General features: G+C 45.0%; 2 protein-coding genes across 4 annotated transcripts; both read left to right on the top strand.

Annotated features, from left to right (window-relative positions):
- Nucleotides 1-80: 80 nt before the first annotated feature.
- On the top strand, nt 81-11,639 carry ralaa (v-ral simian leukemia viral oncogene homolog Aa (ras related)). 2 transcript variants are annotated; one of them, XR_009061657.1, is made up of 6 exons: nt 81-309; nt 1,186-1,366; nt 1,452-1,660; nt 3,361-3,535; nt 3,604-7,144; nt 8,760-11,639. XR_009061657.1 is itself a non-coding variant. In XM_057824706.1 (5 exons), exons 2-5 carry the CDS (start codon nt 1,253-1,255, stop codon nt 3,724-3,726), a joined length of 621 nt encoding a protein of 206 aa, XP_057680689.1. In that variant the 5' UTR covers nt 81-309; nt 1,186-1,252; the 3' UTR covers nt 3,727-11,639. The 2 variants fall into 2 exon arrangements, 1 of the variants encoding a protein (XP_057680689.1); XM_057824706.1 differs by having other exon boundaries at nt 3,604-11,639.
- Nucleotides 11,640-15,605: 3,966 nt separating this feature from the next.
- cdk13 (cyclin dependent kinase 13) lies at nt 15,606-24,737 on the top strand. Of its 2 annotated transcripts, none has more exons than XM_057825080.1 (14): nt 15,606-17,472; nt 17,662-18,180; nt 18,255-18,401; nt 19,364-19,503; nt 19,566-19,736; nt 19,822-20,011; nt 20,086-20,142; nt 21,880-21,981; nt 22,052-22,129; nt 22,331-22,447; nt 22,511-22,642; nt 22,717-22,907; nt 22,984-23,448; nt 23,519-24,737. In XM_057825080.1, exons 1-14 carry the CDS (start codon nt 16,403-16,405, stop codon nt 24,139-24,141), a joined length of 4,002 nt encoding a protein of 1,333 aa, XP_057681063.1. In that variant the 5' UTR covers nt 15,606-16,402; the 3' UTR covers nt 24,142-24,737. The 2 variants fall into 2 exon arrangements, with proteins under 2 accessions (XP_057681063.1, XP_057681062.1); XM_057825079.1 differs by having other exon boundaries at nt 22,981-23,448.
- The last annotated feature ends 572 nt before the right edge of the window (nt 24,738-25,309 follow it).

Genomic DNA, 25,309 nt, shown 5'->3' with positions numbered 1-25,309 from the left:
ATTTATGAGGCGGAGGCTCACGACGTCGGAAATATCCGAGAGTAGCCGAAAGCTGGCCGCTCACTCTCTCGGGAGACAGGGCGGAGGCTCACTAAGCCGAACAAAACCGAGTAAAGTCGAGTGTAGCCGAATCGAGCCCAGCCCGGTGCCCGCCTGTCACATCACTGCTGCTAACTGCTCGAGCTAGCTGTGGGAACTAGCCATGAGCTAACGAGCAGCTCGTTAGAAAGTCTCTTTTTTTTCTTTTACCCACGTACATTTAAACACTCGCCCGAGGCGGACCCGACACGGAAGCTTCCACCTTTTCCGGTAGGTAATGTTACACCTCTCGCCAAGTGCTTCGTGATTAGCATGACATCGTTGACTTGTGATTAGCTGCTGGTTAGCCTGCTGTTTAATTGCCCGAGTGGCCGCCGCCGTCGGTGCCGGGCGGACAGGGAGGAACCGGGCGAACATCTGTTGCTGGCTAGCATTTTCTCACTGGCTTTTCTCTGTCAAAACGATCGGGTTATTATTATTATATATATATTTTTAATCATAATAGTAAGACTGAGTGGGCATTTTGTTCGATATCCCTCCTGTCGTGCATCAAGCAAATAGCTACTTTTTAAAAATTTCCCCCCCAATTTATCATTATTTTTTTTTAAACCAGAGTCTCCCGTTAAGTTGCTAATACGTTACTTATTTTACCCTGACTGTGTATTTTTTTTTATTTTTTATTATCTGTTGACGTCTCAGGTGAGTCATAAGTCATATATTGAGGGAATTCGATGTGATGATAAGCCACTAGTCCTTAAATGGGGCATCCCATTACTGTACTGCAGTACGTTACATTTAGTGGATTAAGTACTGACTCGGACTATCACAACTAAATAAATATTGACTAAAAATAGTGGTTATCGCACCTTAGTTTCGCCTACTAAGCGTATTCTTGTTGGCTATGTTATGGGTTTCAACCAACATATTGGTTAAATAAACGTTCGTTCTATCGCCCTTCCCAGTCAAAATGGATTGGACTTCTAGCGCCGTCAGTGGCGCAACGTCCATTTTTAAAAAAGTTTTATTGAAATTACGAAAGACGAAAAAAACAGTCGAAAAAACTTAATATTTTATAGAAACCATGCTAGTTTTACTATAAAAAATTGAGAAAAACAGAAGTAAATAGTCTCTCTTATTTATTTTTAGGGATTTAAAGCTTAACCTAACTGAGCCCGGGTTTGAAATCCCCCTTCCCCGATCTGTACGCGGAGCTATGGCTGCTGCTAAACCCAAAGGCCAAAATTCTTTAGCCCTCCACAAAGTCATCATGGTGGGCAGCGGCGGCGTGGGCAAGTCGGCCCTCACGCTGCAGTTCATGTACGACGAGGTAAGCCGGCGGCACGTTGGTGCATCCACTCCCCCAGAGTGGAAAAAATAATACTTTCTGTTTTTTTTTTTTTTTTTTGGGGTAGTTCGTAGAAGATTATGAGCCCACCAAAGCGGACAGCTACAGGAAGAAGGTGGTGCTGGACGGCGAGGAGGTCCAGATCGACATCCTGGACACGGCCGGGCAGGAGGACTACGCCGCTATCCGCGACAACTACTTCCGTAGCGGCGAGGGCTTCCTATGCGTTTTCTCCATCACTGAGCTGGAGTCCTTCGCCGCCACCGTAGATTTCAGGTACATGTTTGGCTTCTAAAATTCCTCGGATGTCTAGCGCCTGAAGGAATCTGACCCTTTAGCCAGATTGCCGGAATCACGCCAGCCGAACCGCAGGGCCCGCGCTGGCGCAGCTTCAGCGACCCGGCAAGACCCTGGCCAAAAGGCCGAACTTTGCGCGTTCACCTTAGTCTTAACCACTTGTACTGACTCCATTTTGAAAGCTGGGAAAAGGCTTCGAAACACAAGTTGACAATTTATTCAGGTCAACAGCGATCAAACAGCAAGGCAAACAGCAAATAGGTCCCCGACAGAGAGGCAATTCTGGATCCAGGGTCAGCAAAACAACGAGCACATTTGTATGTTCCCGATAGGCAACAGTTGTTAGCTAAACGGTCAGTCTTTTTGAAGTCTGCGGTACGGTGGGACGGATGAAGGGTGTGCCTGTGTGTTGTTTAGGATAATTCTTCTGTTGCAGATTTGGGCGGTCAAGTTCGTGCGCCACCGTTCGTTGCTGGGTCATGGTTACTGAGGCAACTGAGGAGGGAGATTTGGCCTGCCTTGACTTCTGAGAGGCGCCGAGCAATCAAACTTAGTTGTTTTTGTTATCGGTTGGTGTGGTAGTACAGGACGTCCTGCCATTTGTTCTGGACTGTCCTGAACAGCTGGTGTTGCAGACGTGGGCTTGTAGAAGTCTTGCCTATCACCTGGTAGTCAGCGTCAATCTTGCTCAGTCAGCTGCATGACACACGTTGTCAGAAGGCGTCCCCGACAATCCGGCCAAAAGGTCGAACTCCACACGTTCACCTTAGTCTTAAGCCCTTATACTGACTCAATTTTGAAAGCTGGAAAAAGGCTTCGAAACACAAGTTGACAATTTATTCTGAGTCGACAACAATCATACAGCACAGAGGGACCGAGGTGAGGATCCAAGGTCACCATATCACAAGTCAATAAAAGGTTCCCGAGAAAAAGACAACGCTTAATTAAACATTCAATCTTTTGGCGGCTCTTGCTGGGCGGGCCTTGGGCAGTAGAAGGGTGTGTTTAAGAATATTGTCGGTTTGTGGATTGGACAAGAAGATTCGGGAGTTCCTGTTGTCAGGGCAACAAGGGTTGTGGATTTTGCCATCTCAACGTCAAAGGGGTTCTTGGAGTCTTATCAGTCGTGTTATCAGTTGTATATCGGGCATTCTTGTTCCTTGTGTTGGGACAGGGCGTCCCGCCATTTGTTCTGGACTGTCCGGGAAAAATGATTGCGAGAGTTGGTGGGCCAAACGTGAGCTTGTCAGCGTCAGTCTTGCTCAGTCAGCTGCATGACGCACACGTTGGGCTTCCATGATAAGAAGGTGTCATGTATCTCTTATGCCCTATATTCTGCTTGTTTTCCTTAAACTATGGTATAAGTGCTATTTATTTTATATTGAGTGTGTTACAGTAATACGAACACTCAAACAGTAAATATGAGAAAAAGATACTATTCCCTGATTGATTATATTAAGTGTGTTAGAATAATACAAACGGTCGATTGGTAAATAAGAGAAAAGATACTATTCCCTTCTTGCCGTACATGGCAGACGTAGAGTTAACATGGCAACCCAAGACTGATATCTGATTGGACAAGCAAACGTTGGTTTGTCCGCCCCTCCCAGTCTGAACGGATTGGACGTCTCACCGTCAACGACAGCCAATGGGTTGACCTTTTTTTTTTCGTCCCTTAGAGAGCAAATCCTGCGAGTCAAGGAGGACGAGAACGTCCCCTTCCTCCTAGTGGGCAACAAGTCGGACCTGGACGACCGGCGGCAGGTGAGCGCGGACGAGGCCAAGACCCGCGCCGAACAATGGGGCGTCTGTTACGTGGAGACCTCGGCCAAAACCCGTGCCAACGTCGACAAGGTCTGTCCCACCGGCGTCTTCCCTCTCTCCGTCTCCCCCGTCCGACGTTTAACGCTCATCTTCTCCAGGTCTTCTTCGATCTGATGCGCGAAATACGAGCGAGGAAGATGGAGGACAGCAAAGAGAAGAACGGCAAGAAGAAAAGCAAAAGTTTGGCTAAGAGAATCCGAGAGCGATGTTGTATTTTATAGTGGCCCGAGGTCTTAAAAAAAAAAAAAAAAAAAAAGCCAGAGAGCTGCTTGTGTACATATGCTACATTTCTCAGACTTTTTATTTAAACCCTTTTTGCGTTTAACCTATAAAACGGCGACACTCCATATGCTCAAAAACATTGAATCCTTCCGCTGCCTGTTTTAAATGAAGTCAAAAGAGGCTCAAGTGGGAGAAAATATGTCAAAGATGATTAAAAAGAGGTACATAGTGGGACAAAATATGGAAAAGACACTTTTTTTCATTAAAAAAAAAACAAACAAAAAAAACAGACTAAATGAAAACCTGAAATCAATACACAGTGGTATGAAAAAGTATCTGAACCTTTTGGAATTTCTCGCATTTCTGCATAAAATCACCATCAAATGTGATCTAATCTTTGTCAAAATCACACAGATGTAAAAACTGTCTGCTTTAACTAAAGTAGTTTTTCTAATGTTTCAATGAGGATAGCATGAAAACAATGACAGAAGGGGGAAAATAAGTAAGTGAACCATCATATTTAATATTTTGTGGCCCCCACTTTGGCAAAAATAACTTCAAACAGACGCTTCCTGTGGCTGCAGATCAGTCTGCCACATCGATCAGGACTAATCTTGGCCCATTCTTCTCCATAAAACTGCTGCAATTCAGTCAGATTCCTGGGATGTCTGGCATGAATCACTGTCTTTAGGCCATGCCACAGCATCTCAATGGGGTTCAAGTCTGAACTTTGACTTGGTCACTCCAGAACGGTTATTTTGTTCTTCTGAAACCATTCTCAAGTTGATTTACTTCTGTGTTTTGAATCGTTGCCTTGTTGCAGCATCCAGCTTCAACTGTCTGACGGACGGCCTCAAGTTGTCCTGCAAAACTTTTGAATTCATTCTTCCATTAATAATTGCAAGTTGTCCAGGCCCTGTGGCAGCAAAACAGCCCCAAATCATGATGCTCCCTCCACAACCATGCTTCACGGTGCGGATGAGGTGTTGATGTTGGTGAGCTGTTCCATTTTTCCTCCTCACATGACGTTGTGTGTTACTCCCAAACAATTGAACTTTGGTTTCATCAGTCTACAAAATATTTTACCAAATCTTCTCTGGAGTGTCCAAGTTTTGCGAACACTAAACAAGCAACAACAACAATGTTTTGGAATCCTCCCATGAACACCATTCTTGGCTATAGTTTTACATATAGTTGATCTGTTCAGAGATATTGGACTGTGCCAGTGATTTCTGTAAGTCTTTAGCAGATGTTCTAGGGTTCTTTTTTACCTCTCTGAGTATTCTGCACTGAACTCTTGGCGTCTTTGGTGGATAGCCACTCCTTGGAAGAGAAGCAAGAGTGCCAAACTCTCTCCATTTGTAGACAACTTCAACTTCTGACTGTCGATTGATAAACATCCAGACTTTTAGCGATGGTTTTGTATCCTTTCCCAGCTCTATACAAATCCCCAATTCTTGATTGCAGGTTCAGACAGCTCTTTTCACCGAGCCACATCAGACAGTGCTTCTCGTCACGACAATTCTTACCAGTCTTACCAGGTGTGTGTTTAATAGTGGTCAGGGCAGCTTTCAACCACTCATCAGTGATTGGGCACACATCTGACTTAAATTGTTTGGTAAAAATTCGTTTCAGTTGCGCTTTAAGTCTCCTTAGGCAGAGGGTTCACTTACTTGTTTTCCCCACTTCTGTCATGATTTGCATGCGTTCCTCATTCAAATATGAAAACCTATAAATCAGGGGTCCCCAAACTTTTTCCTGTGAGGGCCACATAACTTTTCCCTTCTCTGATGAGGGGCCGGGTCAGTTTGTAACAGAAAAAGTGTGACGATTGCAGGAGGGACTAAATGTAAAGATGTATTGTTTTTCAGAAAGCCATAATCAAATAACACTTTCTGGATTCTTCACTGAACAAAAGTAAATAAATTAATATAATATAATAATAACACTATTAATTAAATAGATAATAACCAAATAACCCTCTCTGCGTTCTTCACAGAAAAAAAATCCAGAAAATAAATAACACTATTGGGGAAAAAGAAAAAAAAATTGTTCAGGGGGCCGGACCAAATGTGGAGGCGTGCCGTGTCCGGCCCGCGACTTTGGGGACCCCTGCTATAAATGTTTGGGCGGTTTTAGTTACAGGAGACACTGATTTTTCATCTGTGTGATTTTGACAAAGATCAGATCACATATGATAATGATTTTATTCAGAAATGTGAGTAATTCCAAAAGGTTCAGATGTGTTTTCGTACCACTGAATATTAATAACTCTACAGCTCTATTCCCGGTGATAGAGGTCCAGTCCGTTTGGACTGGCAGCAATTGAATTAGTGAAAAGCAGATGCTTTGACATTGACGAAATTGTATTGTTTAAAAATCGGTTAAGAAACGACCAATGACTTAAAACATTTTAATGGGAGCATTGCCCCTACCAAAATGTCTGCCAGTAAGGCACATCACCCACCATTTTTCACTCCACCTTTTCATTCGCTGCCATTGATGGTGATTAATATCCTTTCCATTTACAATGGCATTGAATGATCACATTTCAGTGCAATTGATAACATATTAACTTTATTTTTCTTCTTTAATTCCACATAAAAAAAAAACACTAATGTTCTTAAATCACAAGTATTTGCACATCCTGGTTCTAACATTTCAACCATTTTTTAAAATTCTACTATTGTTCTTGTTATGAAGTCATCTTTGGTGCTTAAACAGGCTAATCGCGTCTCTATGCTAGCATTATGAAGGTGCACAATGTTGCGGCTAAGCTAATTTGACCAAAATGAGTGAAAACGCATCAGCGAAACTGGAAAACGGGATCATAAAATCCACAAAAAAGGTTCTTTGTCACTACTAAGAAAGCAATTTAAAGTCCCGAATTCAATTTAAAAAGTGCCAGATGGATTGAAAATAGCCAAAGAAAACCGCTAGCTAGCTACCACACGCTAAAGTGCCCACTTTTCCAATTAAAGTGAATTTGAAAAAGACTGATCACGAGAAGTTTTTTTTTGTGCACGCCACTGCCTACGTGTCGTCCGTGTTGAATGTCGAGCGTCGCCAGGCCGATGCTAACAATCGTGTGCATTTACTGTATTGAGCTAACCATATTCTTACATTTGAATACAATATGAGAAGTTGGGCATGGTTAGCTTTCAGATGGATTTTCCTGCAATATAGTCATCGGAAGTGTGGAACAGTTGCACAAATGCGTTTTAAAGTTGAAAGCAAAGGTGTCAAACTTAAAGCACGGGGCCTAGATCGGGCCCTGTGTAGCCTGCAAAAGCAAATTGTGGTGTTTCTGGATGAAATAGAAAAATTGTACATTTTTGTTGAAAGTATTTTTTGGTTACCAAACCCCTTGAGAATGCATGGGAAAGTTGTTTTACTGGCTTGTAATTTCATAACCAGGTACAGTGCTGGCCAAAAGTAATGGCACCCCTGCAATTCTGTCAGATAATGCTCAATTTCTCCCAGAAAATGATTGCAATTACAAATACTTTGGTAGTAGTATTTTCTATAATTTTGCTTGAAATGAAAAAACACAAAAGAGAATGAAGGGGAAAAAATTAATCATCATTTTACACAAAACTGCAAAAATGAGGCCGGACAAAAGTACTGGCACCATTTGAAAAATCATGTGCTGCTTCTCTAATTTATGTAATTAACAGCACCTGTTACTTACCTGTGGCACATACCAGGTGGTGGCAGTAACAATCACACGTGCAGCCTGTTAAAATGGATTAAAGTTGACTCAACCTCTGTCCTGTGTCCTTGTGTGTACCACATTGAGCATGGAGAAAAGAAAGAAGACCAAAGAACTGTCTGAAGACTTGAGAAGTATAATGGTGAGGATGGATGGGTAATCTCAAGGCTACAAGTCCATCGCCAAAGACCTGAATGTTCCGGTGTCTACCGTGCGTAATGTCATCAATAAATGTAAAGCCCACAGCACTGTGGCTAACCTCCCTAGATGTGGACGGAAAAGAAAAATTGACGAGAGATTTCAACCAAACATTGTGCGGATGGTGGATAAAGAACATCGACGGACATCTAAACAAATTGAAGCTGTCCGGCAGTCCGAGGGTACAACTGTGTCAACTCGTACTATCCGACGGAGTCTGAACGAAAAGGGGCTATGGTAGGATACCCAGGAAGACCCCATTTCTGACCCAGAGACTTAAAATAGCCAGGCTGGAGTTTGCCAAAACTTACCTAAGAAAGCCAAAAACGTTTTGGAAGAATGTTCTCTGGTCAGATGAGACAAAAAAAAGGCTTTTTGGGAAAAGGCATCAATATAGAGTTGACAGGAAAAAAACGAGGCCTTTAAAGAAAAGAACATGGTCCCCACAGTCAAACATGGTGGAGGTTTCCTGATTTTTTTGGGGGTTGCTTTGCTTCCTCTAGCACTTTTGGGGTTGCTTTGCTTCCTCTAGCGCTGGACTGCTTGACCATGTGCATAGCATTACACATTTTGCAGCAAAATGTAGGGTCCAGTGTGAGAAAGCTGGTTCTCCCTCAGAGGTCATGGGTCTTCCAACAGGACAATGACCCAAAACACACTTCAAAAAGCACAAGAAAATGGTTTGAGAGAAAGCACAGGAGACTCCTAAAGTGGCCAGACCTGAATCCCATAGAACACCTGTAGAGAGATCTGAAAATGGCACCCCACCCTTCAAATCTCAGAGACCTGGAGCAGTTGGCCAAAGAAGAATGGTCTCAAATTCCAGCAGAGCATTGTAAGAAACTCATACCGGAAGCGGTTGTTCGCAGTTATTTTGTCTAAAGGTTGTGCTACGAAGTATTAGGCTGAGGGTGCCAATACTTTTGTCCGGCCCATTTTGTGTGAGTTTTGTGTAAAATGATAATGATTTCATTTTTTTTCTTCATTCTCTTTTGTGTTTCTTCATTGCAAGCAAAATAAATGAAGATATTACTGTCAAAACATTTGTTATTGCAATCATTATTCTGGGAGAAATTGAGCATTATCTGCCAGAATCGCAGGGGTGCAAGTACTTTTGGCCAGCACTGTACTTGAATTTACATGAAGGGTCTAGAGACCTTTTTTTAATTAATCCAATTTGTTATCATTTCCAGTTGTCGTGCAAAAATTCCTCAACGTTCACTGGAAAGCTAAATATTTTGTTAGCCAAAAACCTTCATTCCCTTTCTTTGCTTTGATCAACTGAGCCACAGCTATTTTTCTTTTCAGCCCGTTTTCCCACAACAGGAGTCTATGCAACAAAAAAGTGGCGTACCTTCAAAACACAACTCTGTTTTCTTTGCAATCCCCGTTCATAGACTTCATAATGATATTGACGGGACACTGGGCCGATTAAGTGGGGGCCTGCATTGTTGGCGAGGCCGTCAAAGCTGACTGAGCGGAATCACAGATAAAGAGCTTTTTTTTTGATGAAAATTCTTGTGAATAAATGCTTAAATCCCTGAGTTCTTTAGAGATATGGACTAGGGCTGCAGCTATCGATTATTTTAGTAGTCGAATAATCGTTGAACAAGTTAGTTCGAGTAATCAGATAAGGAACATAAAAAATTAAAATACTTGAGCTGAGTCTCAAATGGTATAAAAAGAATAAATAAATGAAGATCTAATTACAACTGAAGAACAATTGACTAACTTACACAGCAAAAGTCTGCTTAAAGCTTATAACTTAAATGCTATAAAATGCAAACTTTTTTTCTTACAATGCTCTTAACAAATGGTTCACGCACATATTCCCACAGAAAAAGGCTAATTATACCTATAAACTAAATTACGAATGCATTATCATTTATGTTGGTCTTAACAGGGAGCAGCTGGATTCAGCCATGGGAAATGAGTTATGTCATATTTACTGTTGCCACTAGAAGGCAGCGTATCCACCCGAATCCTAAAACTAAATGCAAACACTTTCAAAATAAACCATTACAAAGCCACGAGGCACAAAATTTAGATTTTTTTTCTAATCGAATTACTCGAGTTAATTGATTAATCGTTGCAGCACTAATATGGACGTGAAACAGTCTCGATTCTTGGTTAAGAGCCAAAAAAACGTGCAGTTAGCATTTATTTTACGTAAATATATTGAAGTACAATGCTAGTTTGTTAGTAAACGTAGCTAGCAGCCATTTGATGGAAACAGACCTTTTCCGGTGAAAATTCTCTTGAATAAATGCTTAAATCCCCGAATTCTTTACACATATGGGTGTAAAACGGTCTCGATTCTTGGTTAAAAGCAAAAGAACCGGGAAGTTAGCATTTATTTTACATAAATATGTCGAAGTACAATGCTAGTCTGTTAGTGAATGTAGCTAGTGGCCGCCTGATGTAAACAGAGCTTTTCCAGTGAAATTTCTTGTGAATAAATGCTTAAATCCCCGAATTCTTTATAGATAGGAGCATAAAACAGTCTTGATTCTTGGTTAGAAGCCCTAAAAAAACGTGCAGTTAGCATTTATTTTGCGTAAATATGTCGAAGTACAATGCTAGTCTGTTAGTAAATGTAGCTAACGGCCGCCTGACGTGAAGTGAGCTTTTCAGGTAACAATTCATGTGAATAAATGCTTAAATCCCCAAATACTTTATAAATATTCTTTAAACCTTTCAAAATGGAGTTGTCAGGGCAACGAGGGGTTGTAGATTTTGCCACCTCAGTGTCAAAGAGGCTCTTGGAGTCTTGGCAGTCGTGTTATCAGTTGGATATCGGGCTTTCTCCTGTGCTCCTTGTGTTGGGACAGAGCCTCCCGCCATTTGTTCTGGACTGTCCGAGAGAACTGATTGCAGACGTTGGCTTGTCAGCGTCAATCTTGTACAGCTTTCGTACTTTTTCAACAGAAATCCGCCGTTAGATCGCTGCGTGCGCGTGTTTTTGAATAGCTCCTCCTGACGTGGGCGGCCCCCTACTTGAATGTGAGGCGCAGCACATGACCGATCTGACCTGTCAATACATTATGAAGTCTATGCCCAGTTTGAAATCCTCCTCTTAATTGCACTGGTGTCACGAAAATGCAAAAGAACGCCCGCGGTTCGTATTTATCGAAAAGCACATATAGTGAAGAGTTCGGGAAAGCCTAAGCTAATAAGCGCACGGAAAGCATATTTTTAATTTAAGGGCTAATTTCCAGCACACGACGGCCCGGGGTAGAAAAATGTCGACTTTTTCAAGTGTAAGAATAAAACCGTGTTATCTCCATTTTCAGTGTGCTCTTGTCGCTAAATAACTACAAAAACAATAATGACCACCGTTGTGCTTATTGCTTAACTAAAAAAAAAAAAAAAAATAGCTAGTACGCGCTGTGAGTTTCTTCCTACTTCGCCCCTACCAAGATGGCTGCCACTGAGGCATGTCACGAGCCATTTTTCACTTTGTTGTTCCTTTTCGGAGATGATGGTAAGCTCATTCACTGCCATTGACAGCAATCGAGGTCAAATTCATTTGAAATGAGATGACTGGCACTGAATGATTATGTATGAGTGCCATTGACGGTGCTAGACGTCCAATCCATTTGAAGTGGGAGGGTGGCAGCGAATGAACGTTCGTTCATTCGCTGCCACCCTCCCTCTTCAAATGGATTGGACGTCTAAACCCGTTCGAGATTGGACGTCTGTCATCGTCAATGGCACCGAAAGAGTCTGCCGAGACGGCCATTTTTTTTTTTTGCCTTTTTATATTAATGCTATAGAAAATCTACTATATACAATATGTCTATGTTGGGTTGGGTGATGGGGCATGTTTGAAACGCTACCTTCATGTTTACTTGATTTTTTTGGAAACATAACCACTAATGTAGCCTAAAAACGTCTTTGAGTGCAAGAGGCGATGCTTACATTTCAAATTTGGTGTGTGTGCGTGTGCGTATGCGCGTGTGTTCTTTGGAAATGGCAAATAAAGGTGATATGACTAACGCAGATGTCTTTGTTGTTTCTGGAATAGTTCGTTTTATTATTGTTCGGAGTGTTTGTCCGCTACTCGAGACGGATTTCGTCTATTAACTTGGTAAACCGGCAAATTACAACTCCAAGCAAAAAGTATGGAATCGCCAGTCTCGGACGAGCACTCACTCAGACATTTTATCATGTAGAACAAACTCTCAAAAAATTAATGAATTAGTTCAAAAGTGCAACTCTTTAGCGTTCAGAAACACAAAAAGAAATGAATAAAAAAATTGTAGTGGTCAGTAAATGTTAATTTTATAGAGCATGTGCAGGGAAATATATATGGAATCCCTCCATTCTGAGAGAGTCAAGAATCTGCATTGGACAAGGTGATGATGCTGGAACTTTTGTTTGGTGCCGTTCCAGTGAGATTTACAAAGATGACTGAAGAAGACCTCAAAATTCCATCTGTCCTTGATGATATGGGGCTGCATGTCAGGCAAAGGCACTGGGGAGATGGCTGTGGTTAAATTTTCAATAAATGCACAAGTTTAATTTGAAATTTTAGACAGCTTTCGTATCCCTTCCATTGAAAATATGTTTGTCATTTTCCAAGATGACAATGCATCATGCCACAGAGCGAAAACTGTTAAAGCATTCCTTGGAGAAAGACTGATGCAGTCAATGTCATGCCCTGCAAATAGCCAAGATCTCAACCATATTGAAAACCTGTGGTGGAAATCGACAAAAAAATGGTCCACAGCAAAGCTCCGACCTGCAATGATGATCTGGCAACTGCAATCAAAGAGAGTTTGGCACCAAACTGATGAAGAACACTCATCAAGTCCATGCCTCAGAGACTGCAAGCTGTCATAAAAGCCAGAGGTGGTGCTACTAAATACTAGAGATGTGTTTTGATTGGTATTTCTTTGTTTGTTTCTCATGATTCCGTATTTTTTTCCTCAGAATGGAGTGATTCCATATATATTTGCCTGCACTTGCGCTATAAAATTAACATTTACTGACCACCACAATGTTTTTTATTCATTTCTTTTAGTGTTTCTGAATGCTAAAGAGTTGCACTTTTGAACTAATTCATTATTTTTTCAAGGTTTTTATCTGAGTTTGTTCTACATGATAAAATGTCTGCGTGAGTGCTCGCCCGAGACTGGGGATTCCATACATTTCGCTAGGAGTTGTAGAAATAAATACAGTGCTGGCCGCTGGCCAAAAGTATTGGCACCCCTGCAATTCTGTCAGATAACACGGTCAAGCAGTCCAGTGCCAAAGTCAGCAAAGCAACCCCAAAACATCAGGGAACCTCCGCCAAGTTTGACTGTGGGGACCGTGTCCTTTTCTTTAAAGGCCTCGTTTTTTCCCCCCTGTTAACTCTATGTTGGTGCCTTTTCCCAAAAAGCTCTACTTTTGTCTCATCTGGCCAGAGAACATTCTTCCAAAACGTTCTCAGGTAAGTTTTGGCAAACTCCAACCTGGCTTTTTTATGTCTCTGGGTCAGAAGTGGGCCAGAAGGCCAAACTTTGCGCATTCACTTTGGTCTTAACCCTTTGTACTTACTCCATTTTGAAAGGTTTAAGGAAGGCTCACCAAAAACAAGTTGACAATTTATTCATGTCGACAGCGATCAAGACGGCAAGGCGAAACAAACACTCAGGCGGGGAGGCAACGTCACCCTATCACACGTCAACAAAAGGTTCCTGAGAAAAAATGACAACGCTTAGTTAAATATTCAGTCAAAGGTTTGGGGTCGCTTTGACCCCAAACTTTTGAACGGTAGTGTATATACTAGTATATTGATTTATTATATATCTACAGTGGTATGAAAAAGTATCTGAACCTTTTGGAATTTCTCACATTTCTGCATAAAATCACCATCAAATGTGATCTGATCTTTGTCAAAATCACACAGATAAAAAAAACAGTGCTTTAACTAAAACCACCCAAACATTTATAGGTTTTTATATTTTAATGAGGATAGTATGCAAACAATGACAGAAGAGTGGAAATAAGTAATTAACTCTCTGTCTAAGGAGACTTAAAGAGCAATTGAAACCAATTTTTACCAAACAATTTAAGTCAGGTATGTGCCCAAACACTGAAGAGTGGTTTAAAGCTGCCCTGCCCCCTATAAAACACGTGGTAAGAAATGTCTTGATGAGAAGCATTGTCTGATGTTGAAGGAATCCGACCTTTTAGCCAGACTGCCGGACCCGCGCTGGCGGGACTCCGACAACCCGGCCAGAGGGCCAAACTCCTCACGTTCACCTTAGTCTTACCCCTTTGTACTGACTCCATTTTGAAAGGTTTAAATAAGGCTCACCGAGAACAAGTTGACAATTTATTCAGGTCCACAGCAATCAACAGCAAAAGACCGAGACGAGGAGGCTGACTCGTTCCAAGGTCACCATATCAAAAGTCAAAAAAAGGTTCCCGAGAAAAAATGACAAGGCTTAATTAAACGTTCAGTCTTGTTAAGGCTCTCGCTGGGGCGGGCAATGAACAGGAAGAAGGGTGTGTTTAGGATTATTGTCTGTTTGTGGATTGGACAGGAGGATTCCGGAGTTACTGTTGTCAGGGCAACGAGGGTTGTGGATTTTGCCACCTCAGCGTCAAAGGGGCTCTTGGAGTCATATCAGTCGTGTTATCCATTGGATATCGGGCGTTCTCCGGTGTTCCTTGTTTTGGGACAGGGCGTCCTGCCATTTGTTTTGGATTGTAAGTGTGATTTAGTTATTGCCACCACCTGTTATGTGGCACAGGTAAGTAACAGGTGCTGTCAATGACACAAATTAGGGAAGCATCACATTATTTTTCAAAGGGTGCCAATACTTTTGTCTGGCCCATTTTTGGAGTTTTGTGTAAAATGATAATGATTTAATTTTTTTCCCCATTCTCTTTTGTGTTTTTTCATTACAAGCTAAATAAATGAAGATATTACTACCAACGCATTAGTAATTGCAATCATTTTCTGAGAGAAATTGAGTATTATCTGACAGAAGTGCAGGGGTGCCAATACTTTTGGCCAGAACTATAGTCGGTAGAAAAATCATAAGATAAAAAAAAAAATAAGTCAATATAGAAAATTAACTAATTAATAAACCAATTATTTTTTCTATAAATTAATGCATTTTTAAAAATGTCAATATTTTTAATTAATTGTCTATATTTTCTTCCATTCTTTTTTTAATCTGATTTTTAAAAATTAATTTAAGTTTACCTGATTTTTAATTAAATTTTCTGTATTTCGCTGTTTTTTTCATGTAGCTACAGTACTTGTTTCTGTATTTTTGTTAAATGTAAATTCAGGCATCAACGGGTGGAACAATTCAATGAGTCTATTTTGAAAATAGGACTACAAACATGGCCGGTTCTCGCATTTGCACATTTAAAGCCCGGCGGTGCAACAGACGCATGTTAACAAATTGTGTAAAAATGAGCAATATATAGTAATATGTATTAGCACAGTTATGTTCAGGTTGCACATTCAAGTATTTTTATTTTTTTAATATTGATCAATAAACATACATACAAATAACAGCAATACAGAAAAAACAGTTCACCGAGAGTAAACCCTTATCAATATTGCCTTTTACATAGTAAGACATACAAAAATAAAATAGATAACACAAAATAAACAGGAAATTATAAGAGAAAAACAAAAAAAAGCATGTTATATCCTAAACAATTTTGCATAAGCTTCTAGAACAGACTTGCATTTATTGTTTTGTATCATATTAAATGATGTGAAATATGATTCAATTTCAACCAAAATTATTTAAAGTTCAGATTTACCTTTTGAAATTTAGATTTGTGAATATATTCCCCCAGCAATGTATAAAGATTTAATATTGTATTTAATTTTTTTATCTTTGGATTCAAATACGGTAATAATTGTTGTTTTTCGTTTTTGCACATTCAAGTAGTGATCAGGGGTTCCCTCGGCGACGACGTCACAGGGTACGTCGTTACGAACTCGCCTGTGATTGGCTGACGCCGGCGCACGAGGCCTGTAGTTTGAAAGCTCGTCTGCGGCCCGACAAGTGTTTAGCAGTAGCATTAGCCCCACACCTCCAACAAAGTTAACACCGTCGGCCAACTTCATTCATATCGACACCTCCGCTCGCTTCGGGCTTCTAAAGCTACGCGCGGCGCATTTGGCGGCCATGACGCCACCGGCGGGAGCGGAACACACCACGGACGCCGCCGCTTTTTGACGGCTTTTTTGCGGCTGGAAGTCCACGCCGAGACCGGGAGATACAAGAAAGCTTCCCCGCCGCTTCACTTCCTTGTTGCGCGTCGGGAGGCGGATAAGTTTGCTTTATTTTTTTATGTTTTTTACTCGACAGCGGATGGAAGTACTCGCTCGTAGTGGCGGTGGCGTGTCAACGGAGCCGGGGACTTAAACCCGGACGGGCCTCGGGCCTGCACTTTTGTCTGCCAGTCGGTACGCAATGTGTCGCGGGGCTTCGTTAGCCGCCGGGAGGCTACTTTAGCTAACAAATTGTTGATAACGTTCAACCTGAGTTCGACCGCTAGCTTCGTGTCATATGTTGCGTGTACGCGTGGAAGAACCGGTTCCTAATCAAGTCCAAGTGGAAAACACCATTGAGTTAGCTTTGTGATGCTAACATTAAGCTCGTGATCTCGCCTGCCAAATGTGAATGACCGTGCTAACCGGCCCGATGTTATTGTGTTCCACCGCACGACAGGGAACGTAGATTAGAAGTATTTCAAGGGAATTGAGTGAGGGGGTGGCGTTAGTGCAACCGTGTGGATCGATGCCGAATTCGGATGTACTGCGGGATGGCCGCGGCCGAAGTCCCTCCGCGCAGAGAAGCGCTAGCAGGCAGGACAGGCGGAACGCGAGTAAGCCGGGGAGCAGCGCGGCGGCTCAGCGGGACACGCGACGGGACAAGAGACGCTCCTCGGCGTCTCGTCGCAAGAAACGCAAGCAGGGCAAGGACAGGGACTTGTGGCACCTCGGTGCGACGGAAGGGACGGTCAATGACAGACACGCGGCTTTTGGCAGGGAGGCAGAACTCGGGACTTTGGTGGAGTACGACGACGTCAGCTCCCAGTCGGAGCGTTTCTCCGGGAGCCCCTCGCCTAAGCCGGACCACCACTTCTCCGTGGACCGATTGAGCGACTTCGGGGACTACGACGGACCTCAGCCCAGAGAACGCCAGGACGTCTTCGCCATCAAGGACAAGCGCGCCAGAGCGCCAAAAAGCAAGCCTTCGAGCCGCAAGAAGGAGCGTCCCGCTCGGGAACGAAACTCCAAAGTCCGAGGAGGACTCGGCCCGAGCGCCTCTAAAAACCACCGGGACGCCGGTACGAAGAGCGAAGACAAGAACGGCAAGAAAACGTCTGCCGGCCCGTCGTCGGAAAAACGGGACTCCAAAAGGCAACGGAGTAAAACGCGAGCGGACAAAGAACCGCCGTCCGCGTACAGAGACGTTCCTCCGCAGTCGTACCGGGACGACTACAGGAGGAGCCCGGGATTCAAAGCCGAAAGTCCCTACGGGACATCGTACCCGTACAACTACCAGTCCCCGCCCGGTTACAACCAGATCTCCAGAAGAAGCCCGACCTATCCGAGCAAAAGAACCTCTCCCGTGTCCAACTACTACAACCGGGACGGCGACGCGTACGGCACCGCCAAATCTCCCGGGTCTTACTCGAGCAAGAGGAAGCGATCCCCCGCCAGTCCCGCCACCTGGCGCCGGTCTCCCAGCTACAGCCGCCGCAGTCCCTACGAGCAAGGCGAGTTCGTCGCCAGTCCGTACGCAGGTCGGCGGAGGTCACGGAGTCCCTACAGGAAGTCCCTCAGCCCCAGTCCGGATGTCAGGTGAGCTGGAAGGTTAAAATTCTTAACTCGTGAACCAAGTGTAGACGTCTGATTCATTTAAACCGGCTGAGAATGTTCATGATTGTTTAAAAAAAAAAAAAAACATAAGAATCGTAAAAGCTAGTTAAATAAAAATGTGAAAAGTTGTCAGCACGGAAAGCGACCTTGACCTTGACTCTCTCCCAGCAGGCGCGCGGCCCGGTCCCGCAGCCGAAGCCCGTACTCGTCGCTCAGGCCTTCCCGCTCGCGCAGCCGTCACCGCAAGTCGCGCTCGCGCAGCCGGCCCTCCAGCCTCTCGCCCGGCACGCTGACCTTCAAAAGCAGCCTGGCGGCCGAGCTCAGTAAGCAGAAGAAGGCCAAAGCAGCCGAGGCGGCCGCCAAAGCCAAAAGCTCCGGCGACACCGCTGCCTCCGCCCCAGTCAAATCCGCCGCCGCTCGCCAGCCCAGCCCTAAGACCGACCACGCGGCCAGGAAGGGACGCCCGCCCTCGCCGCCTCCGGAAAAAGGCCCGCGCACGCCCACTTCCGTTCCGTCGCCTTCCAAGAAAACGACGGAGCAGCCCGCCGGCCGGGACAAAGACGGAAAGGCTAAAGAGGACTCCAAGAGGAAACCCGCGGCGCCTAACAAAGCCGGGGGGAGCTTTGCCGCCAGCGTCCTGAACCTTCCGCTTCCCCCGAGCATCCTGGAACAAATCGATAAAGGCGAGAGGTATGTTTCTGTCATGGTGTTACGGCGATTCTCTGTTTCACTTTGTAATAAACCTGGGGCCTTTTTTGTTTCAGCGCCAAGGACGCCAAGAAAAAATCGGAGCGAAAGGGCCGACAGCTCCTCGCCGACCTGCCGCTCCCACCCATTCTTTCCAGCCGCACGTCTTCGCCGCGCAGTCCGGCCGAGGAGAAAAAGGCCCAAACGCCTCGCCGGAGGCCGAGGTGCGTTCGGGTTCCCAGATGGCTTTTGACCCTGTCAAGTGTTTTATTTATTTTTATATCATATATATAAATTTATATTGATATATACAGTGGTATGAAAACGTATCTGAACCTTTTGGAGTATCTCACATTTCTGCATAAAATAACCATCATATATGATCTGATCTTTGTCAAAATCACACAGATGTAAAAACGGTGTCTGCTTTAACTAAATCCACCCAAGCATTTATAGGTTGTCATATTTTAATGAGGATCATATGCAAACAATGACAGAAGGGGGAATATTAAATGATCCTTCTGCCAACAAGACTTATAGAGCAATTGAAACCAATTTTAGTCAGGTTTTACCCAATCGTTGATGACTGCCCTGCCCACTATAAAACACACACCTGGTAAGAAATGCCTTGATGAGAAGCATCGTCTGATGTGCATCATATCTTCAATGTGACGATTCACTTATTTTTCCCCCTTCTGTCATTGTTTGCATACTATCCTCTTTAAAATATGAAAACCTACAAATGTTTGGGGGGGGGGTTAGTTAGAGCAGACACCGTTTTTTCATCTGGGTGATTTGGCAAAGATCACATTTGATCGGGATTTTATGCAGAAATGTGAGAAATTCCAAAAGATTCAGATACTTTTTCATACTACTGTATATAGAAACCACACACATAAACCCATTCATATAACAGTTTAGAGTCTCAACACAAACTCCCATTCAAACTGGAAATTGTCATACAAGAGAGTGTGTTTTGTAATTGGATTTTGTCTTCATTTTTACTAACAACATGCCTAAATATCCGATAAATCGTTTAATTAATTGGGCGATTAATTTATGATGAAAATTGTTATTTGCAGCCCTAAATTCAATGGCAATTTCATTCCCCCTACTTTATTTATTATTTATTTATTATTATTATTATTAAAATACATTTTTCTTTTTGTCTCCCGGTCATTCCCAGAATGTGCGGCCCGAGATACGGCGAGATTAAAGAGACGGAGATCGACTGGGGCAAGCGTTGCGTGGATAAGTTTGAAATCATCGGCATCACGGGGGAAGGCACGTACGGCCAGGTGTACAAAGCTAAAGACAAAGACACAGGTGAGAAAAAGAAGAAGAAAGCGAGAAAATGAACGAATGAAAACTGGTTGCTTTTCCCTCAGGCGAGATGGTGGCGTTGAAGAAGGTGCGTCTGGACAACGAGAAGGAGGGCTTCCCCATCACGGCTATCCGAGAGATTAAAATTTTGCGGCAGCTCAACCACAAGAGCATCATCAACATGAAGGAGATCGTCACCGACAAGGAGGACGCGCTGGACTTTAAAAACGACAAAGGTTTCTCGTCGTCTGGAAGTCCGGTTTTGAAAACCCAGGAAAATGTTGCCAATGATGGTTTGTGTTTTTGGGTGGGGTGCGGCAGGTGCTTTCTATCTGGTCTTCGAGTACATGGACCACGACCTGATGGGCCTGCTGGAGTCGGGCTTGGTGCACTTCAACGAGAGCCACATCAAATCCTTCATGCGCCAGCTGCTGGAGGGCTTGGACTACTGCCACAAGAAGAACTTCTTGCACCGCGACATCAAGTGCTCCAACATCCTTCTCAACAACAAGTAGGTCCAGGCTATTTATAAACCATGTCGGAGCCTTTTTTCTTATGCTAACGTGTTTTGTCTCTCCTTAACAGAGGTCAAATCAAGCTAGCAGACTTTGGTTTGGCTCGCTTGTACAACTCTGAAGAGAGGTGAGTGAGCTTCTCCACTTTATATTTAATAATAGGAGATAGAGTTAAATCCATTTGAACTGGGAGGGTGGCAGCGAATTAGCATTTGCTTCCATTATAAATATTATTATTGTCCCTCCCAAACGGTGTAGATGTCTTTGGGTGTCAGTGGCAGCCAATGCCAGGCAATAAGTTCATTTTGGGGCATTTATGGGTCACTTCCTGTTGATCTGGAGTTACTGAAAAGGAAGTAACTCAAGAATGTCCTCAAATCAATAGAAAGTAACCTGTAAATGTCCCAAAATCAATAGGAAGTGACCAAAAGTCAACTGTAAAGGACATATAATGCCCCAAAATTAGCATTGGCAAAATAAGCATTGGCTGCCACCGATGGCCATAGACGTCCAAACTGTTTGAAGTTGAAGGGATGGCAGCGAATCTTCTCTGGCTATGAATGCTCTGGTTTCAGTGCCACTGACTGCGCTAGACGTCCAATCCAGTCAAAGTGAATTGGTTGTCTAGGGCTGTCAATGGCAGTCAGTGAGCTAACATAGACACTATTCAAAGATTTTGGTAGCAACCCGTTGCTTCCTTTTTGCTTTTTTAAACAATGGCACCTTTTTAAATTGATATATCGATTCTCGGAAGGAGCGTATGAAAGACCTTTCAGGCTACAAAGTATGGTGACTCGGCGACCCAAGGCTCTTGAGCCACATGTGGCTCTTTAGCGCTGCCCTAGTGGCTCCCTGGAGCTCTCTCAAAAATGTTTGAAAATGGCAAAAAGATTAGGGAAGGAAATATATTTTTGTTTTAATGTTTTCTGTCGGAGACAAACGTGACACAAACATTCTTCTAATTCATTAATATTGTAATGAAGTTAAACTTGAGGCAGCATCGTACAACAGAGTAGTCTCGTGGTGCGTTTTTCTCTATAGCAGGGGTCGGGAACCTTTTAGAAAGAGAGAGCCAAAACCCAACATATTTTAAAATGTGATTCCACAAGAGCCATACAGTGTGTGTCTATGTGGTTGTTTATATATTGAAGGAATCTGACCTTCTAGCCAGACTACCGGAATCGCATCAGCCAAACCGCTGAACCCGCACTGTCACGACATTGTTCGGATGGAGACGTAGATGCAAATTTGAAATTTTTCGTATTCTTGGAGAGTAAACGTCCCTTTAGATGGTACGCGGTTTAACTTTCCCCTGTGTATGTTTTATATACTCCGGTTCACTCGGCATCGAGTCGGGAGGGGCCGACCCCGCCACTGGCCGAGTGGGGACTTAGCACACGAGGCGATCTCGCCCATCTCCGCGCAACCCGACTTGAAGCATATTATTGCGACGCAGATTTGAAGTGTCTAGGAATAATGTGCGAATGCCCCATCAGCTCATCATTGCTGGGTAATGTCAAGCGAGCCAGTGGGTTCCCTATTTAAGATGTCGGGTTGGCAGAGTGCCATATGCGCTCATCAAATGAGCCGTAGGTTCCTGATCCATGCTTTATAGGATGCACTGCAGGGAAAATAAATCATGAAGGCTCATTTTGTATTTGTAGCCAACTTTGTCATTTTGATAGTACAGCATGTGTTGCCTTCATTACAAGGCTTTTAAATTTTTGCAACTCCAGACATTTTTTTGGCTCAATGTGGCTATGTGAACATTTTGGGTTGCCCACCCTTGGCCTACTTGGACGCCGTCTCGGTCGGTCAACATTTAAAGGGAAGCTTTCGATCAATGTCCATGTCTCGTTGGCAGTCGACCTTACACCAACAAAGTCATCACGCTGTGGTACCGGCCCCCGGAGCTCCTGCTGGGCGAAGAGAGGTACACGCCGGCCATCGACGTGTGGAGCTGCGGGTAAGAAACAACCCAGTCCTCTTCAACTGCTTAAAAAAAAGTCGTTTTGACGCACGCCGTCTTTTCACAGATGCATCCTCGGGGAATTGTTCACCAAAAAGCCCATCTTTCAAGCGAACCAGGAGCTCGCCCAGTTGGAGTTGATCAGGTACGTGGACGTGGCCCCTACCAAGTAGGCTGCCAGTGAAGCGGACCGTATTCATTTATGGAAAAAACAGTACAAAGATTTTTTTATGAGTTTCCTTAATTGCACTAAGTGATAACTGGACGGTTGGGGTTGGGTCAACGTAAAAATGTCAATCTATTACCTCGCGAGTTAAAATGGGTCCGCTTCTGTGGGTGATTCCAGTCGGATATGCGGCAGCCCGTGTCCCGCCGTGTGGCCGGACGTCATCAAGCTACCCTTCTTTAACACCATGAAACCCAAAAAGCAGTACAGGCGACGACTACGGGAGGAGTTCGCCTTGTGAGTTCCTAGGTTTCACGTCGTAAGCGAGGGTCCGTCTGACCCGAGTCTCGTATTCCTCAGCATCCCTCCGACCGCTCTGGATCTGTTCGACCACATGCTGAACCTCGACCCGGGCAAGCGCTGCACGGGCGAACAGGCGCTAAGCTGCGAGTTCCTCAAGGACGTGGACCCGGACAAAATGCCCCCACCGGAGTAAGTGATGACTCCCCCCTGAGGCCGTCGTGGAGACTGTCTCGCACCGTAACGCTGTTCTTTGACGTCCGCAGTCTTCCGTTGTGGCAAGACTGCCACGAGCTGTGGAGCAAGAAGAGGCGGCGGCAGAAGCAGATGCCCGAGGATTTGGCTCTTCCTCCGAAGGCGCCCCGGAAAGAGTTAGGCATGGACGACAGTCGCAGTAACACACCTCAAGGCTTCTCCGCAGCTGGGGGCGCCAAAGCGCCGGGCGCGGCAGCTTCGGGTGGGTGCGGGGAGATGCTGTTTTCTTAACAAAACTAGAACTAAAATGTCTACTTTGTATTTTGTTTTTCCAGCAGACGCGAAGGGTCCCAACTCCCAGCTGACCCAGGAGCAGCTGGCCGTCCTGCTGAACCTCCTGGGGCCGCCCAACAGCGGGACCAACCCGGCCCAGTTTTTCCAGGCGGGCGGCTCCAAGGCCAACCAGGAGACGCCGCAGCAGCCCTCCAAAGCCCCGCCGGCTCCCGACGCGGCCGAACCCGCCGCGCCGCCCGCCGCGCCCCCGCAGCCGACCGCTCCGGCGGGCGTGCCCCGCACCCCGCCCATGCCCAAGCCCCCGTCGCCACCTCCGGCGCCCGAGGGGGACGCGGCCGCAGCCACCCAGACGGCCGTCACCATGCTGCTGGCTCAGCTGCTGCAGGCTCAGCGGCAGGAAGACGGGGGCGACGGTACGGAGGCTTCCGGCGGCGTCCAAGCGGCGGGGGTGGCGCCCCCGATTCCTACTGAGGGCAAACTACCTCCAGAGTCCAGCCCGGTCTCACCTGGTAAATCCTTTCATTTTGACTCCCATTTCATAAAGTCACTCTTTGAAACTGACGCGTCTTTGTCTCGCAGCGCCTGACACGAGCGGCGTCCCCATCCTGCCCCCGGACCAGAGACCGCCTGAACCCCCGGAGCCGGCCCCGCACGCCGACCTGGACTATAGGCGGCCGCCGCCCGAACCCAAGCCTGGCCACGCGCCGCCCATCGCTTCGGCCGGGGGAGGCGACGGAGGCGCCCTCCCGCCCGAGCCCGACTACCCGCCCCTCCCCACCGCCGAGGGCCCCGGCTACGGAGGCGACTTCAGCCACCCGCCGCCGCCCCCGTTCACTCCCTCGGCCTTCGGGGACAGTTTCATGGGTCACATGCTGGGAGCCGGGCTACCGCCTCACTCTCTAAGAGAAGTGTTTAGCGCGCCGGGCCCTGCCGCGCCCCCAGAACTTTTCGTGCCGCCGGGCCCCGCCCCCGCCGGACCCCCCGGGATGATGTTCGCTGGGGACAAGGACCACCGCTTTGAGTACAGCTCCCTACCGGCGGAGGGCCCTCCCAACCCCCTCCACTTGTACAACCACGCGCCTCCTCATCCGCCGCCCATCCCGGCGCCGGGCCACGCTTGGGCCTCCCCCTCCTCGCAGGTGCCCCTCGGCTTCGCGCCTCACGTCACCTCCGCCATCAGAGGACGAGGGCTCCCCTTCTGAACCCCGAGCGGGAGCGGCTTTTCCGGCTCTGACCATTTTCCTATTTTGTAATTTTGTTCTAAAATCTTTTTAAGAAACAACTTTGGGGGGAATGAGCAAGCCGCCACGTTTCTAACACTCGCATGACAGCTTCCTCCTGGTCAAGATTTGCACTACGGACTCAAGTAGGCTTAAAAACTCTTTTAGCGACGGACAAAGACGAACGAACAACCACGAATCACGTGACCCCCGATGTCGCCTCTGGCGCTCTCTCGCTCTGTTTTGTAATATTTTTTCCAAAAAATGCTACCGGACTGCTGGCACTTGGGTGAGAAATCGTGAGAGAGATGTAAAATGATCAAATACAAAAGGACACGGTGTGTTTCTCCCATTTTTTTTTGTATTAAAAACAATCTATCCCATGCCCTTTTCCTTTTGGCAAGTGTTTATTATTAAAGAAATGCCATCGTGTATAGATATTGTCTTTTCAGTTACTATAAAGAGTATTTTTCAATGTCATTTGTCGCTTTGTTTGACTGTATGTGACCTCAGCCACCACTGGATGGCGCCATCAATTTTTTTCCCGATTCCAATATATATATATTTGATGTGAAAATAAAAGTTTTTGCACATGACAGCTCGTTAAAAAGCGCTCCAGCAGCACGTCAAAGCACACAAAGGAGCCCTTTTACTGCCAAATTAAATTGCACCTTTTGTTTCTTTGGCACCCTTCAAGTAATATGTCAAGTACTTAGTGGCAATGGCCTACAAGAAAGTAAAAGACAATCACCTCCAGTGTGTGATGTACAAATAATGGAGCCATTTATAGCTGTTAAAAAAAGGAATGCAGTATAAGATTGACAAAAAGCAGCTGTGGCCATGACATTAAATATATTAACCACTAATCTGCTCTTTTGTGACACAAAATCAAACATTTATGCAAAGTAGTGCCTGAAAATAACTTCAACGCTAATTCTCTTCGCATGAAACCATAAGCCCAGTTGAGTGAAACGTTTTGGCATTTTTTAAATTCAAAATGTGAAATAATCCATGCATTATCATACATTGAAAAAAAAAATCAAGTTATATTTAAGAAATCAGAAATTCATTGAAGTAAATTGCAGGCATGAAAATCTCTCACTTTTTGGCGAAATTCGCCGTTATGAAGTAAAAAAGGGTGATGTGCGTC

This window comes from Corythoichthys intestinalis, chromosome 20, assembly GCF_030265065.1.
Source record: "Corythoichthys intestinalis isolate RoL2023-P3 chromosome 20, ASM3026506v1, whole genome shotgun sequence".
NCBI classification, from domain to species: Eukaryota; Metazoa; Chordata; class Actinopteri; order Syngnathiformes; family Syngnathidae; genus Corythoichthys; species Corythoichthys intestinalis.
Note: the sequence above shows the minus strand (reverse complement) of the source record. Positions and strands in the feature narration are given on the sequence as shown.

Excerpts from the sequence above, each read along its gene's own strand:
- ralaa (XM_057824706.1), top strand. The coding sequence starts at position 1,253 with ATGGCTGCTGCTAAACCCAAAGGCCAAAATTCTTTAGCCCTCCACAAA. Across the intron at positions 1,367-1,451 it reads TGCAGTTCATGTACGACGAG|TTCGTAGAAGATTATGAGCC; the intron begins GTAAGCCGGCGG and ends TTTTTGGGGTAG. Across the intron at positions 1,661-3,360 it reads GCCGCCACCGTAGATTTCAG|AGAGCAAATCCTGCGAGTCA; the intron begins GTACATGTTTGG and ends TTCGTCCCTTAG.
- cdk13 (XM_057825079.1), top strand. The coding sequence starts at position 16,403 with ATGCCGAATTCGGATGTACTGCGGGATGGCCGCGGCCGAAGTCCCTCC. Across the intron at positions 19,504-19,565 it reads AGCTAAAGACAAAGACACAG|GCGAGATGGTGGCGTTGAAG; the intron begins GTGAGAAAAAGA and ends CTTTTCCCTCAG. Across the intron at positions 22,448-22,510 it reads CTACGGGAGGAGTTCGCCTT|CATCCCTCCGACCGCTCTGG; the intron begins GTGAGTTCCTAG and ends CGTATTCCTCAG.